The 18,266-nt window shown below is 35.6% G+C and overlaps 1 protein-coding gene across 3 annotated transcripts in view; it reads left to right on the top strand.

Moving 5' to 3' along the window:
• CNST (consortin, connexin sorting protein) overlaps window positions 1–18,266 on the top strand; it is a 110,082-nt gene that overhangs the window by 60,230 nt on the left and 31,586 nt on the right. For all 3 annotated transcript variants that reach the window (XM_057726115.1, XM_057726116.1, XM_057726117.1), the window contains one exon: window positions 10,870–11,075. In XM_057726115.1, the coding sequence (XP_057582098.1) occupies window positions 10,870–11,075 (206 nt within the window). The remainder of the gene's footprint in view (window positions 1–10,869; window positions 11,076–18,266) is intronic.

Raw genomic sequence — 18,266 nt, 5'->3', positions numbered from 1 at the left:
TGCCTTTTACATTCACTATCTCATTTAATTTTCGTAGTAATTTTGTAAGATGGTAAAGTGCCCAGGTTACAGATCAGGAAACTGGGGAGTGAAGAGATTGACTGGTGTGCCACAGGTTCAGCTAATAAGTAGTGGAAGTAGGATGGGCCCTTAGGACTGCCCTGATTTCCTTGTCATTCCGCTTCCAACTCTTTGGGAATAGATAGTTTTCTCAGTATGAGTTCTTTATCCTAGTAATGTGAAATTATAATAAGGACGTATTTTAAGTAGTCTAAAAATCGATTATTTAGAATATGGCTAAATATTGTTTTTCTATTGACTTTTTTGTGTGCCTAAGGTAAAATATATCCTTGTCATTTAATAACATGTATAATAACAGTTTATATGTTTCTTTAAACCGTGATAAAATTATTGTCCTAAAAGCTTGACAGCACTGGAAACAGAGACCTGCTCTTTAGTGTGGAATGTTGCAGAATTCTTGGAAGGCCATTCAGTTACTTTCTTGCATGAAACTCTGATACGCCACTGTTTATGCAATCTATAGTTTATGCAAAACAGTCACAGTGGTTAAAAAAATATAGTGTGTGTTGGGGAGGGGGTGCAGCTAAAAGATACTTGTATTAGACAGGCACCATTACCTTGTGCACCACCTTTTCTTCTGCTGTTCATCCATTGACAGACACTTGTGTTATTTCCATATCTGAGCTATTATCAGTAATGCTGTAATGAATCTGGGGGTGCAGATATATCTTTGAGTCTTGATTTCATTTCCTTTGGGTATATACCCAGAGTGGGATAGCTAAATCATATGGTAGTTCTAGTCTTATGTTTTTGAGGAATGTTTGTACCGTTTTCCACAACAGTTGTACAACTTTGTATTTCCACCAACAGGGTACAATCAGATTATTTTCTTGCTATTGATTTGTCTGAATTCCTTATATATTTTGAATATTAACCCCTTTTCAGATGGATGGTTTGCAAATATTTTCTCCCATTTCATAGGTGATCTCTTCACTTTGTTGGTTGTTTACTGTGCAGAAGCTTTTTAGTTTGATGAAATCCCATCTGTCTATTTTGTTGCGTGTGCTTTTGGTGTCATATCCAAAACATTATTGCCTAGACCCAGTGTCAAGAAGCTTTCCCCCCATGTTTTCTTCTAATCATTGTATGGTTTCAGGTCTTACATTTAAATCTTCAATTCATATTAAGTTGATTTTTGTATATGTAGTGAGATAAGGCTCCAATTTCATTCTTCCACCTGTGGAAAAACAGTTTTCTCAACACCATTTATTGAAGAAACTATCCTTTCTCCAATTGTTTGTTCCTTGCATCTTTGATGAAGATCATAAATGTGTGGATTTATTCCTGAGTTCCGTTGGTCTGTATGTCTGTTGATATTGCCTACCATGTTATTTTGAATACTATAACTTTGTAGTGTTTTTTGAAATCAGGAAGTGTGATGTCTCTAACGTTGTTCTTTTTGCTCAAGATTGGTCTGTCTATATGTGGTCTTTTGTGTTTCCATATAAATTTTAGGACATTCTTCTATTTCTTTGAAAAATGCCTTTGAAATTTTGATAGAGATTCCATTGAATCTGTGGCTATGAGTAGTATAGATATTTTTAAATTCTTCCAACCCATGAACATAATATATCTTTCCATTTATTTGTGTCTTCTTCAGTTTCTTCCATTAATACTTATTGTTTTCAGTGTACAGAGCTTTCGTCTACTTGGTTAAATTTATTCCTAAGTACTTTATTGTTTTACTGCTTTTGTAAATAGGATTTTCTTTATTTCTTTTTCAGATGGTTCATTGTTAGTGTGTAACATTGTAACTGATTTTTGTATGTTGATTGTGTATTCTGCAACTTTGCCAGAATCATTTATTAGTTCTAACAGTTTTTTAATGGTGTCTTGAGGATTTTCTATTTATAAGGTCATATCATATGCAAACAGAGACAGTTTTACTTCTTCACTTCTGAGTTTGATGCCTTATATTTCTCTCTCTCTCCCTTTCTTTCTTTCTTTCTTTCTTTCTTTCTTTCTTTCCTTTTCTTTCTTTCTCTCTTTCTTTCTTTCTTTCTTTCTTTCTCTCTCTTTCTCTCTTTCTTTCTTTCTCTGGCTAGGACTTCTAGTACTGTGTTGAATAGCAGTGGTGAGAGTGGGCACCCTTGCCTTGTCCCTAACCTTAGAGGAAAATATTTTAACCTTTCACTATCAAGTATAATGTTATCTCTGGGTTTGTCATATATGTCATATATCATGTTGAGGTACATTCCTTCTTCACCTACTATGTTGAGAGTTTTATCATAAAAGGATATTGAATTTTGTTAAATAACTTCCCACATCTTTTGAGATGATCATGATATTTATCCTTCATTCAATTAATGTGCTGTATCACATTGGTTGATTGATTTGTATATGTTGAGCCATCCTTGCATCCCAGGAGTAAATCCAGCTTGATCATGGTGTCTGATCCTTTAAATGTACTGTTGAATTCGATTTCCTAGTATTTTGTTGAGAATTTTTGCATCTGTATTCATCAGAGATATTGGTCTGTAGTTTACTTTTCTTGTAATATCTTTATTTGGCTTTAGTATTGGGGTAATGCTAGCTTTGTAAAAATAAGATTGGGACTGTTCCCTCCTCTTTGATTTTTGGAAGAATTTGAGAAGGATTAGCATTAGTTTTTCATTAAATGTTTGGTAGCATTCAGCAATAAAACTATCTGGGCTTGGACTTTTTCTTTGTTGGGAGGTTTTTGATTACTGATTCAATCTCCTTGCTCATTATTGGTCTGTTCATATTTTCTATTCGTGATTCAGTCTTGGTAGGGTGTATATTTCTAGGAACATATCTGTTTCTTCTTGATTGTCCAATTTGTTGACATATAAATTTTTCATAATAGTCTCTTATGCTCCTTTTTATTTCTGTGGTATTAGTTGCAATGTCTCCTTTTTCATTTATAATTTTATTTATTCAAGACTTCTCTCTTTTTTTCTTAGTGTAGCTAAAGATTTGCCAATTTTATCTTTTCAGAAAACCAACTCATTGTTTCTTTGGTCTTTTCTATTGTTTTTCTAGTCACTATTTCATTTATTTCTACTCTAATCTTTATTATTTCCCTCCTTTTGCTAACTTTGGGCTTAGTTGGTTCTTTTTCTAGTTCCTTGAGGTATAAGGTTAGGTTGTTTATTTGCAATCTTATTTTTTTTGTATTGTGGGCATTGATCACTATAAACTTTCCTCTTATAGCTACTTTTTCTGCATCACATAAGTTTTGATAAATTGTGCTTTCATTTTCATTTTTCTCAAGATACTTTTTACTTCCCTTTTGATTTCTTTTTTGATCCATTGGTTGTTCTGTAGTGTGTTGTTTAATTTTCACTTACTTATGAATTTTCCCAATTTCCTCCTGTTACTGATTTCTAGTTTTATAACACTGTGGTCAGAAAGGACACTGGATATGATTTCAGACTTTTAAAATTTGTTAGGACTTGTTTTGTGGCCTAACATATGATCTGTCCTGGAGAATAACTTGATAAGATCCTGTACTCTATTGCTGTTAGATAGGTTGTTTTATATAGTTCTATTAGGGCCTTTTGATCTATAATGTTGTTCAAGTCCACTCTTTCCTTTTCATTATCAGTCTGTGTGATCTGTTCAGAACTGAAAGTGGGATATTGAAGTCTTCTACTATTATTGTATTGTTGTCTATTTCTCTCTTTAGGTTATTTAGTATTTGCTTTATATATTTAGGTGCTGCTGTATTTGGTTACTTATCTATTTACAATTATTATGTCATCTTAATAAACTGACCCCTGTATCATTATATGTGACCTTTGTCTCTTTTGACAGTTTTTGACTTAAGTTGTATTCTGTCTGGTATAAGTATAGCCACTCCTCCTCTCTTTCTTTATCATTTACATACAATACTTTTTTCCATCCCTTTCCTTTCAGTCTATGTGTGCCTTAAAACTAAAGTGAGTCTCTTGCAACAGTTGTTGGATCTTGTTTTTTAAATCATTCAGGTACCCTATATTTTTTGATTAGAGAATTTAATCCATTTACACTTAAAATAATTATCAATAGGTGAGGATTTACTATTGCCATTTTATTTTATTTTACTTATTCTTTTAAGCTCTTTATTGGAATATAATTGCTTTACACTCTTGTACCAGTTTTTGAGGTATAGCAAAGTCAGTCAGCTGTATTTATATACATACCCCCATATTCCCACCCTCCCCGCCCCTGGCCCTCTAAGGCATCATCCATCATCGAGTTGATCTCCCTTTGTTATACAGCAACTTCCCACTGGCTATCTATTTTACAGTTGGTAGTATATATATATATATGTCTATGCTACTCTCTCACTTCATCCCAGCTTCCCCTTCGCCCCGTGCCCCCCCAACCTCATGTCCTCCAGTCCATTCTCTGTGTCTGCATCCTTATTCTTGTCTTGTCACTGGGTTCATCAGTACCATTTTTTTTTTTTTTTTAGATTCTGTTTATATGCGTTAGCATACAATATTTGTTTTTCTCTTTCTGACTTAATTCACTCTGTATGACAGACTCTAGGTCTATCCACCTCATTACATATAGCTCCATTTCATTCCTTATTATAGCTGAGTAATATTCCATTGTATATAAATGCCACATCTTCTTTATCCATCCTTTTTGACCCACCTCCTAGAATAATGGAAATAAAATCAAGAATAAACAAATGGGACCTAATGAAACTTAAAAGCTTTTGCACAGCGAAAGAAACCATAAACAAGACTAGAAGGCAACCCTCAGAATGGGAGAAAATAATTGCCAACGAAGCAATGGACAAAGGATTTATCTCCAAAATATAGAAGCAGCTCATGCAGCTTAATACCAAAAAAGCAAATAACCCAATCCACAAATGGGTGGAAGACCTAAATAGACATTTCTCCAAAGAAGACATACAGATGGCCAACAAACACATGAAAAGATGCTCAACATCACTCATCATCAGAGAAATGCAAGTCAAAGCCACAATGAGGTATCACCTCGGTCAGAATGGCCATCATCAAAACATCTAGAAACAATAAATGTTGGAGAGGGTGTGGAGATAAGGGAACCCTCCTGCACTGTTAGTGGGAATGTAAGTTGGTACAGCCACTATTTGGAGGTTCCTTAAAAAACTGAAAATGGAGCTACCATATGACCCAGTAATCCCACTACTGGGCATATACCCAGAGAAAACCGTAATCCAAAAAGAAACACGTACTGTAATGTTTATTGCAGTGCTTTTTACAATAGCCAGGACATGGAAGCAACCTAAATGCCCATGAACAAATGAATGGATAAAGAAGATGTGGCATATAGGTACTTTTGCCATTTTATAAAATGTTTTGTGAGTATTTTGTGGTTCCTTTCTTCCTTTCTTTCTGTCTTAATTATTTGATAATTTTTATAGTGGTATGCTTTGATATCTTTATCTTTTGTGTGTCTACTGCAGGTTTTTTTGTTTTGTTTTGTTTTTGGTTACCATGAGGCTTACATGAAATATATATATAATATTGTACTTTTAGCTGAGAACAGCGTAACTTTTACCATAATCAAAAAGTACAGTTTAGGGGGAGTAGTTAAGAATCCGCCTGCCAATGCAGTAGACACAGGTTTGAGCCCTGGTCCAGGAAGGTCCCACATGCCCCGGAGCAGCTAAGCCCTTGTGCCACAACTATTGAGCCTGTGCTCTAGAGCCTGTGAGCCACAACTACTGAGCCTGAGTGCCACAACTACTGAAGCCGGCACAGCTAGAGCCTGTGCTCTGCCATAAGAGAAGCCACCATGCTGAGAAGCCCCCACACTGCAATGAGGAGTAGCCCCCGCCCACAATAACTAGAGAAAGCCCACATGCAGCAACGAAGACCCAATGCAGCCAAAATAAATAAATAAATAAATAAAATAATTTTTTTTAAAAAAAGTAGTTTAGGGAATGCCCTGGCAGTCCAGTGGTTAGGACTGTGCATTCTCACTGCCAAGAGCTTGAGCTTAATCCCTGGTCAGGGAACTAAGATCCCACAAGCCACATGGCATGGCAAAAAAAAAAAAAGCAATTAACTTCTCCTTCCCCCGCATTTTATATTATTGATGTCACAGTTTACATCTTAAATATATGGTTTATCCACTAACATTTTATTCTAGCTATAGTCAGTCATAATACTTTTGTCTTTTTAACTTTTATACCAGAGATAAAAGTGATTTACGTCAGTCATGTGATGTGTCACATTAACAATATGAAGAATAAAAATCATATGATAATCTCAATAGATGCAGAAACAGCTTTTGACAAAATTCAACACCCATTCATGATAAAAACTCTTCACAGATTGGGTATAGACGGTATATACCTCAGCATGATAAAGGCCATATATGACAAGCCCACAGCTAATGTCATACTCAACTATGAAAAGCTGAAAGCATTCCCTCTGAGATCAAGAAAAAGACAAGGATGCCCACCTTTGCCACTTTTATCCAACACAGTATTGGAAGTCTTCCATCAGACAAGAAAAAGAAATTTAAAAGGAACCCAAATTGGAAAGGAAGAAATAAAACTGTCACTGTTTGCAGATGACATGGTACTGTACATATAAAATCCTAATGATGCCACTAAAAAACTGTTAGAACTCATCGATGAATTTGGCAAAGTTGCAGGATACAAAATTAGTACACAAAATCTGTTGTGTTTCTATATACTAACAGCAAACTATCAGAAAGAGAAATTAAGAGAACAGTCCCATTTACAATTGCATCAAAAAGAATAAAATACCTGGGAATATATCTAACTATGGAGGTAAAAGACCTCCTAATGAAGTCTTTTATACTGAGAAAGGTATAAGACACTGATGAAAAAAATTGAAGAGGACAGACACAAACAGATTGAAAGTTATACCATGCTCATGGATTGGAAGAATATTGTTAAAATGACCATAGTACCCAGAGCAATCTACAGATTCAGTGCAGCCCCTATCAAAATACCAATGGCATTTTTCATAAAATTTGTATGGAAGCACAGGAGACTCTGAATAGTCAAAACAATCTCAAGAAAAAAGAAAAAGCAAGCTGAAGGTATCATGCTCACATATTTCAAGCTATTCTACAAAGCCACAGTAATCAAAACAATGAGGTACTGACACAAAAATAGACATACATAGCAGTGGAACAGAATAGAGAGCCCAGAAGTGAGCCCGCACTTATATGGTCAGCTAAAGACAAAGGAGACAAGAATATACAATGGGGAAAATTTAACCTCAAGTAAATAGTGTTGGGAAAACTGGGCTACTTTCTCTCACTGTACAAAAATAAACTCAAAATGGATTAAAGACTTAAATGTAAGAGCTGAAACCATAAAACTTCTAGAAGAAAACATAGGCATACACTCTTTGTCATTGATCTTAGCAATATTTCTTTGGATATGTTTCCTCAGGCAAGGGAAACAGAAGCAAAAATAAGTAAAAAGCTTCTGCACAGCAAAGGAAACTATCAACAAAACAAAATGCTGCCTACTGAATGAGAGAAAATATTTGCAAATCATATATTTGGGAAGGGGTTAATATCCAAAATATACACAGAACTCATAAAACTTGATATCAAAAATCCAAACAACCCACTTAAAAAAATAGGCAGAAGAAATGAATAGACATTTTTCCAAAGAAGACATACAGGTGGTCAACAGTCACGTGAAAAGATCCTCAGCATCGCTAATCAGAAGGGAAATGCAAATGAAAACCATGAGATATTACCTCATACCTGTTTGAATGGCTTGTATCAAGAAGACAACAAATAGCAAGTGTTGGGGAGGATGTGGAAAAAAAGGAACCCTTCTGCTCTGTTGGTGGGAATGTAAATAGGAGCAGTCACTATGTGAAAACAGTATGGCGATTCCTCAAAAAAATGTAGAACTACCATAACATCCAGCAATTCCACTCCTTTGTATTTATCTGAAGAAAAGGAAAACAGTAATTCTAAATAATATATGCACCCCTGTGTCTATTGCAGCATTATTCATAATACCCAAGATATGGAAACAAGCTAAGTGCCCATTGATAGATGAATGGATAAAGAAGATATGTCTTTACATGCACACACACACACACACACACACACACACATATATAATGGAATATTACTGAGCCATAAAAAAGATTGGAATCTTGCCATTTGTGACAACATGGATGCACCTGGAGAGTATTATGCCTAGTGAAATAAGTCAGAGAAAGACAAATACTGTATGATTTCACTTACATGTGGAATCTAAAAAAATAAGTGAGCAAACATAACTAAAGAGAAGCAACAAACAGCTGTTTGACAGAGGGGAATGGGATGGGGGAAGAAGAGAAATTGGTGAGGGAGATTAAGAGGTACAAATTTTTAGTTACAAAATAAATGAGTCGCAGGTATGAAATGTACAGTATGGGGAATATAGTTAATAACTATCTGATATCTTTGTAATGATGACAGATGACAATTAGATGTATCATGGTGATTGTTTTGAAATATATAGAAATACCAAATCACTAGGTTGTATACCAGGAACTAACAGCATTGCAGGCCAATTATACTTCATAAACAAACAAAAAACAAACGCAGAAAGATCAGATTTGCAGTTACCAGAGGTGTGGGGTGGTGGGAGGGGGAATTGGATGAAGGTGATCAAAAGGTACAAACTTCCAATTATAGGATAATCAGTTTCTAGGGATGTAATGTATAACATGATAAATATAATTAGCATCTATATGTTATATATTAAAGTTGTTAAAAAAGTAAATCCTAAGAGTTCTTATCACAAGGGCAAAATATGTACTTTTTCTGTTTAATGTACTTTATCTGTTTATGAAATAAACATGTGGGATTCATTTCATGTTTTATATAAGTCAAATTGTTATGCTCTGCACCTTAAAATTATACAGTGCTGTATATCAATTACATCTCAATAAAACTGAAAGAAAAAAAATTTAATAAGTAAATAAAATAACTTAGAAAATGCATCTAGCAGGAACCATGACCATTATGCATCTAAATAACTGAGGTAATCACAATGCGTGTTTTCATTTCCATTATTTAACAAGACCCTTAAAGAGAAGTTTAGAATTTGGGAGGTTAGCCTTATCACAGTTTATGTGAAATTAAATGTCTTGGGTGTAGTAGTGTGGCTGGGAAAAAAGGAAAGAAAAGAGTATTTCTCTTAGTTTCTTTGTAGTTCTCTATAGAAAGCTTCTGCTCCTACATTGACACTACTACCGTTGTGGTTAGAAAATTAGAAAGCAGAAGAATTATCCATGTTTTCACAAATACTGCTCCCGCAAAATAAAATGGCAGGCCATCTCTAGGCCTTGTACTTCCAGAGCCCAAATGACATAAAATTTATAGAAGAGGATTTTCTAAAGTATAAAGAATCACGGTAGATGATGATTTGTAGAAAGCACAGCACTTGGAATTTTAGTGCTGAATATGCCACTGATTATAATTGCAATACTATAGTAAGTGAATTACTCCCTGTGCTGCAGGAGTTATGATCTAATAAAGATGAGACCCTTCACCAGTCACTATAATGCAACCTGGTCTAACTATGGTCTGATGCAAGACCATAGACCACATACAGGATTTAGAGGAAAGTAAGTTTATTTCAGGCTCATGTTATAGAGAAATATATTAATTTTTTTAGAGTAGAACTTGACATAGATGGGAGGAAAAAAAATGTTTTTTAAAAGTATATTTTCTTGGCCATGCCATGTGGCATGTGGGATCTTAGTTCCCGGACCAGGGATTGAACCCAAGTCCCTTGCATTGGAAGTGTAGAGTCTCAACCACTGGACTGCCAGGGATGTCCCAGGAGGAAAATTTTTTAACTGTTAGAATTTACAATTGCTCGGAAAGGCACAGAGTATTTTACTAGGGAGATAAAGAACTGGCCACTTTGGCTAGAGCGGTGGATTTATTTAGAAGGCAATAGAAGACAGGGTTCTGGGCACACTTCAGAGGGCTGGCAGGAGGCATCTTTAATCACGGTATGCACACACTAAAGTACCGAGAAAGATCCTTTCTGAGGTGGACTAGCTGAAGGTATGTACAGATGCAGACAGTCTCGTTTCAAATATGAAAATTAGAACTGATGCTGAGATTTCAGTGAAGGGTGAAGTTATAATGTGTAATGTTTAAAGTTTTAAAATTGGTGCATCATTTCAGGAGCTATGGGCCAAGAATTTATTCACTGATTTTTCCCCTCAAGTTTGTGTTACTTCTTTTTATTAGGAAAAAAGTTTCTGTGGCCATTAACTCTGGACATCTGAATTCCTTCCACTCTCCTGGGATCCAGAAGTAGTTCTAAAGTTATCAGACCAGAGTTTAGAGAGGAAGGCTGAATTTCTTTAGCCTTTCATATAATAAACACATTTACCTTCCTATTTAGTTCTTTCATTTTGGGCAAGGCATGGCTTCAGATTATAGTTAATTCATTTTTCCTTTGGGAGAATCAAGTTTTTGGTCAGATTTTAACCTACATACTTTTCTTTAGATCTCTCTTTTTTATGTTCTTAATTACAATTCTTAATTAAGAATATAAGTTATATTCTTATTTATAATATATTATAAATAAAAAAGTTTATATAGCTCTAATAGAATTGCTCCTATTAACTAATTGCTAATAGAAACAATCAGATGTCAACACAATCTTAATTTAATGAGGAAAATAACTTGTGGTTTCTGCAGGGTTTTTTTTTTTTTTTTTTCATGTAATTAGCTTTGTTTGAAAATTTTATAGTTAACAGGCATACTTGTTTTAAGGTGTTCTACTGTGATGGGAACTTATCCTAACGTAGGCATTTCATTTACTTCTCAAAGGACTTTCTTCAGGAGATACCACACCTTTAATGCAAGAAAATATACTACATGCAGCCACACATGCTGTTAGTGATGAAGAATCTGCAGAAGTAAATGCTAATGATCAACTAGAAGCCCCGAAGCTGGTTCTACAATCTCTCTTCTCACTTATACGGGGTGAAGTTGAGCAGTTGGATTCAAGAGCACTTCCCCTTTGCCTTCATCAGGTATCATGTTAAACCCTTCACTTTCAGCCTCACTGAAATTGTGGAACCAATATTTGTAATAATCTAAAATCCAGTTCTCTGTAATCGATTCTACTCAACCTGTCATTGGTGAGTCCAGGAGAAGGTGACTCTGGATCAGTGGCTGGTAGGAAACTTGGCATATCACTGACTGGTGGCCACACATTGGCTTGGATCATCATATAATTGCTAACTTATTTTACTTAGTGAAATGAGTCAATGTAGCAAGTGCTTAGTCAGTACCAACAAGGTGCCAAAACCTAAGCTAGACATTAGGGAAACAGATTATGTAACAGAGCATGTCCTTAAGAGAGGCACTGTGGAATAGGAGAAACTGTTATGTAGATAACTAATTGTAGAAGTCTGTATAAAGTATTAGGGTACATATGTGTTTAAGGTTCAGCAAAAGCACAAAATACATGATTAAATTTGTCCTTTGGACATTAGGGGGAAAAAAGGTGATTCTTCAGCTGAGTTTTGCAGGATGTGTGGGCTCTCACTAGATGAACAGAGTGAGCTGGTGCAGAAATAGAGATCAGTCCCTGCAAAGGCGTGACTGGGATGTTGAAGGTTAAGATGGAAAAGTGACAGGAACTGAGACTGGGTAGCTTGTGACATTAAGGCTATACTTTTAGAGGCTGAGAGTTTTTAATTGTGCAGGTGCCAGAATTTGAATTTTAGAAAATTAACTCTTTTGAAGATTGGGAAGGTAAGCTAGAAGATGGAGAGCCCATAGACTGGGAGATCTTTAGGACAGTGATGAGGAAGCTTTTTTACACAAGAGATAATTCCGAAAAGATTAAGATATTTATGAGCTATGTTTTATTTTCTTTTAAAATGAAAATAATTTGTATATGAGAATGGAAAAAGCTTCACTTTTCAATTCACTCACTCCTCTGGTTTCATTTAACTTTTGCAATGAGCTTCTGTTCCAAGGTAGGAAAACATATATTCTTACAAATTTATATTACCTCCTTGGTGGACTTGAAGAATGCCTTTGAGAAAATGTGTTCTACTTTTTGACCTCTGATGTGTTACTAACACATATAGTATATGTTTACCATAGTTGAGAACTGTAGTTGAGAACCACCAATACCAAGGCAGCTTTCCAATCTATCAGCCTTCCTTGAATTTGTAGTGGATTGAGTTTGTAAAGGATATTCACACTGTTATTTCATCCTCCAAACAATCTAGAGAGGTAATTATTATCACCTTCTTTACAAGTGGGGAGACTGAGACTCCCTCACAAAGCAAGTTCTTTATAATTCTAGGGCTAGAATTTGTTAATTCCATTCAGTGCATCTGTTTTGAGGACAACTTGGGAGAAATTTGAATATTGTCTGTATATTAAATAATACTATTGCATCAGTGTCAGATTTCTTGAGCTTGATAATGGAATTGAAGATTGAGTAGGAGAGTATCTTTATTCTTGGGAGATGCACGTGCAAGTAATATTTAGGAGTGAAGTGACATAATGCCTGCAATTTACTTAAGATATTTCAGTGGGAAAAAATATGTAAGAGAGGGAAAGACAGAGAGAAAGCGAATTTGGCAAGATGTCAGTAATTGACTAGTTTAAATAAAAGGTATATGGCTGTTGATTTTACTATTCTTTGAACTCTTCTGTAGAATTTCAGTAAGAAGTTGGGGAAAAGGACATTTGGAGTAAATGGAAATCTTTTTAAGCAGTTTATGTCACTGGGCTATTGTTACGTCAAAGATAAGAAGAATGCTCCTCTACTGGCAGGTGATCCTACAAGCTGAAGCAGATTTAGTAGAAAATCACATTTTTAGGCAGGAAGATGATAACAGTCTTGATCAGATGAAGATTATTTAATTTTTTTTATGCCTCAAAGTAAAATTCCACCTTTGTCCCCCAGGAAGACGTCCGTTTGCAGAGTCCTGTAGTTGTTTCTTAAATATCTCAGCAATCTCTCCTCTCCTGGCAAAGGACCTTAGAGAGTATGGTCGTGGTTTAAAAGTATCAGCTTTGGCTATACAACTAACAAGCTAAGTCGCTTTCAGTTTCTTCTTCTGTAAAGTTGTAGAGGACTCAATGAAATAATGCACATAAAAGTACTTAACGTAGTACTTGGTACACTTAACATAAAAGCTAAATAAATATCAAGCATTATAACTATTTCTGTCACTAATTCAAGCAATGTTTGTTGGAAGGAGGTGCTAAAACCTGCAGTAAGCTGAGACATCAGGGCAACAGGAGTCAGCTGATGGCTGCCTTCCTCAGCCCAAGAATATAAAATATCCTGTCACCTCTCAAGGGAGACAAATCAGGGAGAGGTGGAGTGACTTTTTTTTTTTCCTTTATTTAGTAATTCCCAGCATCTCACACTGTGCCTTTCACTTGGATTTGACAGTTGTTGAAGTTTTGCCAGATTTTCATTTCCCTCTTCCCTCCCAACACCGCTCCTCACACGTATTTTCCACTGAAACATTTTAAAGTAATTTTCAGGCATTATATCACTTCACCCTTAAATACTTGTGCATAAATTTCCCAAGAACAATGATACTCTCTTACATAACCTACAACCCCAAGAAATAAGACATTGGTTTAATAGTATTTAATATACAGCCCATATTTGTTTCCCTCAAGTTATTCCACAAATAGTCTTTATAACTAGTTTTCCCCTGATCCAGGATCCAGTGAAGGAGCACACATTGCATTTGGTTGTGAAGATTCTTTAGTCTTTGGTAATTCAAAACAATTCCCTGCCTTTTGTTTTGTTTTGTTTTGTTTATTTGCCTGTTTGTTTTTACTTTTGTAACATTGACACTTCTGAAGACTTAAGAATTCTGGTAAATTGTCCCATAATTTGGATCTGTCTCATTTATTTCTGTAGGATTTGATTCAGGTTGAAATATATTGGGCAAGAATTCTACTTAGGTTACTTTCTGTACTCAGTTCTCTCTTGAAGTCACTCCGTTCTGACCTTTGTGCCAGCTACTCCACCAAAATTGCATTGTGAAGGCCAGGAGTGACCTCCATGTTGCATGCCCATGCGAATCTAGTGGTCAGTCCTCAGTTTTCATCTTTCTGGAAATATTAGAAGCTCTGACAAGTTAATCACATACTCTATTTTACAGCGTTTTCCTTTTTTTGTCTTTTAGGACCCCTCACTTTTGGCTTTTATGTCTTACCTCACTGGTGGACATACCTTCTCTGGCTCATTTGTTGAGTCCTCCAAAGTTTACTAATTCTTAAACATTGGAGTATTTCACGATTCAGTTCTGAACTATAGACTTAAACATCCAGCTTCTTGCGGCATCTCATGGGCATTTCAAACTTACGATGCCCAAAATCAAACTTTGATTTTTTTCTCCAAAATTGTTTGCTTTCCTGGTCTTCCCGCTTTTGTTAAATGGCAACTCCATCCCTCAGTTGCGGAGAGCAAATACTTTGAAGTCATCCTTCACTTTTCCCCACATTCACATCCAATCAGCAAGTCTTGCTGATCTACGAGGGTGAGTCAAAAATTATTTGCACTCCAGTTATATTAAAACTTCTATAAATTCTACAGCCAGAGTGTGGATAATTTTTGACTCACCTCATATTTCAAAATATATCCAGATTCTAACCTCTCTTACCTCCTTCATTGCCACCATCTGAGCACAAGACATTATCAAATCTCACTTGGATTCTTGCAGTAAACTAATTGTAGAAACCTCCCTGCTTTACCTTTACTTACATTTAGGTTTTTTCCTCTCTACACAGCAGTCATTGTGATCCAGATAAAACGTTAGGTCAGATCATGTCACTTCTCTGCTCAAAGCCATCCACTGACTTCTCTTCACATTCAGAGTAAAAGCCAAAATCCTTACCATTGCCTACACAATTCTACATGATCTGGCCCTGTTACCTCTTAGACCTTAATTCCTAAAACTCTCCTTATTCACTCCTTTCCAGGTACACTGGCCTCCTAGCAGTTCCTCAGATATATTCAATACCAAGAGTGTTCTTACATCAGGGCCTGTGGTGTTTCCTTTCCATCCTATCTCAGGAAGCCACTAGATGATGTACACCACCAAAACAAGGGACTAAACCAGGGAACAGGAAGATTGAAATACAGGAAACTGTGGGAATGCTACCAGAAGAGAGGTGAAGGGAATCTCTAGGTGAAAGAGATTCTAAGATGACAGCTTTGTACCAAGAAGGAGAGAGTAACCACTTCTATTTGAGCAGATCAGAAGGGTCTGGGGAGAAACTTTTATATCACTTTCCTGTTTCTGAATATTTGCTGTGTCTGAATGTATTGAGGGACGATTTAGACTCTTGGTGGACTGTTTGGAGTTGTATAAGTGATAAGTGCATGGAAAACTATACAAAAAAAGAAAAAACAAAAGGTGGGGGGGTGGGTGGGAAGAAAAAAAAAACCTCCAGGGGAAACAAAAAGTTTTCAGGAAAGGAAAAATAGTAGGAGTTTACTACATGGCTTAACCCATAATAAGGTAAACATTAAATGTTTATCTACCTATTACTACAGTATAACAACATGGGATAGGTGAATATATGGGAGAAAGTGTGTGTGGTATGTTTGTAGGATTTGGATGTGGGAGGAGCTAAAGATTCAGTCCTCATTTTCTAGAAGTGAAAAAAATCAAGAAATAGCAAATATAAGCATAGTGCTTAGAGATACAGCAAAAAAAAAATTTTTTTTTAAACAGCTAAGAGAAATCTTAGTGCTGGCTCCTGAAGAAAGGAGAATAGGACAAGAAGGGTAGGGCCTTTCTTAACACACCTTATAGAACTATTTGACTTCTTAAACCATATACATGTGTAATTTTGATCAAAATAAGAGCTAAAAGAAGAAATTTATAATTCAGGCATGAGGTGAGAATAGCATCTAGGTTAAAGTGGTGACCGTGGAAATGCAGAGGGGTGAATTTGAAATCTTGATGGAAGGACTTGGTGTAGATAGTAAAAAAGGGATGAAAAAGAAATCAGAGATGAATAATGCTAGGATATCCAGTTAGGAGGAATGGTAGTACCACTAACAGAAATAAGGAAGTATTGATGAAGAGTTAATTAGGGGACAATTATATTATTTTTAACATGATATTATATGGATGAATATATGCTAAAAGCCATTTGATATTATGGCTACTGTTACTTTAGATATACACTTATATTTTTAGCTCTCGAAAGTCTTGATTCCATTTAAAAATTATTTTTCTTGGGTTTGAGTAATCCTTCATACACTGATTTAGTTAATATTATTACAGCTTAGCTTTAAATGTATAACTGAAGTCATAAACTTAGAAATTTTTTATTAGAAGTGAGAAGAAAAAGATCAAATGCTGTACCATTCCTTCCAACTGATATCCTAGCATTATTCATCTCTGTGCTCAGTGTGCTTATACTGAAACTCGTCTCAGACTCAGGCAGGAAATGGCTCGACTGGGATCCTTGAAACCACTCTGTGAGACTATGGCTGAAAAAATACACCTTCCTAATTCCTTTTTTTTGTCCCTGGTAGGTAAAAGAAGCCTGAAACCAGGAAAACCTTAAAATCATTGCCCTCTCAAAGTGGTTTTCAACTTACTTCCTCACTGATTCTACTCTGCCTCTCATACTTCTGGCCCAGAGTTAGACTCGAAACCATTTTAAGCACTTACTACTGTGTACCGGGCACTGTGCTAGACACCCGTTCCCTCACTTAGCCCTTACAGCAGACCTGTCTCACAGAATTGTAGGTATTAGTGTCTCTATTTTACAGTTAAGGAAGCTGAGTTTGAGATAAGAAATGACGTGTCCAGGGTAGCACAGCTGGTAGTGGCAAAGCTTGGATCAGAACACAGTCAGATTATTTACCTTCAAACCCCACATTTTTCTGCTCTACCAGGCTACCTCCCAGATTTAGACATGTGGGACATCAAAGAAAATCACATCTTCTTTTGTCCTGCTAGACTTGTCAGGGGGTTTTATAGGGGAAATGCTCTGTATATTTATTTTTCAAGCTGCCCTTTCACCTGAAAATGCCTTTTATTTTTGAGGACTTGGGTTTCATGACCTTGTCTTTATGTTTGCACTTATGATGCTAGAACTGTCACAGAAATCTGAAAGCTAATTGATTAAACTAACAATTTACAAAGAGGTGATTGAGTTTGTCTATATTGCTCCTGGAAGAATGTTAGATATATAGAATAAATTTTAAGCTAGGCAAATATTTCCTTTAAAACTATCCTTTTTCCATTGTGGGATTTGGGAAAAACCATTCCTTTTTATTTCTAGCTTATAGGTCTGACAGGTACTTTATTGCCTGTTGCACTGGCAGCTACCTGAAGAATGGAGAAAGTGATCTATAGACGGAATACCTTTTCCACTAGAGACTTAGTAAAAATCAGTGGAAACTGTTTGGAAGTGTAGAGTACTTAATGAAATATTTTAAATATGACAGTAGTCAATTTATGCAAATATTTCTCAGTGAATACTTTTGGTTTTACTGTCCTGTTTATAAATGCTATTTCTAAATAAAGATCTAAATAAAAGATTCCAAAGTTTTTAGAATCATAGAATTTTTACATTTAAAGGTGCCCTAGAATGAATCTGCTAAGTGATAAGCCTCAGCTGGGTCCGATCATGAGTCTCTGGACCCCACCCTTCCATCCAGTGCCCTTTATAGAAACTGTGCAGCACTTTGTATATAGTCCAAACATCATTGCTCAACTATTAGCCCTTCATCTGTCCTTTCCTGAAATATCAAAAGAGAATGAAAAATCAGTGTCCCATGAGGTAGTTTGTGAAATAGAAATGAAATGAATGGCTTTTTAAGATCTTATGTGATATGACATATTTCAACTTTTTAATTTATGATAAAGTCATCCTTTCACTCATGTTATACTTTTATAAGCCTCAGTAGAATTTCCCTCATTCTTTAGAGTCCTTACTTCTAAATTCTAATGAATCAGTGATGTTTGTTTTGACTTGAAATAGAATAGGAAGAATGAAATTGTATATGGACCAAAGAATATCTGTTTGCTTTTCTTGAGATAAGTGACTTCAGAAATGTGTCCTGTGCCTACAATCAGATTTTTTCTGAGCTGGTGAATGTAGTTAGATGTTTTCTTAGTTTGATATCAAACACTGAGAGTTTCAAGGTTTTGCTTTCTTCCAAATTTGTCTTTTCATCCAAATGTTAATTTCCTCTGTTTTTTATT

This window comes from Hippopotamus amphibius, chromosome 3 (genome assembly GCF_030028045.1).
Source record: "Hippopotamus amphibius kiboko isolate mHipAmp2 chromosome 3, mHipAmp2.hap2, whole genome shotgun sequence".
Lineage (NCBI taxonomy): Eukaryota > Metazoa > Chordata > Mammalia > Artiodactyla > Hippopotamidae > Hippopotamus > Hippopotamus amphibius.
The sequence above is the reverse complement of the archived record's forward strand: the minus strand, read 5'-3'. Positions and strand labels throughout refer to the sequence as shown.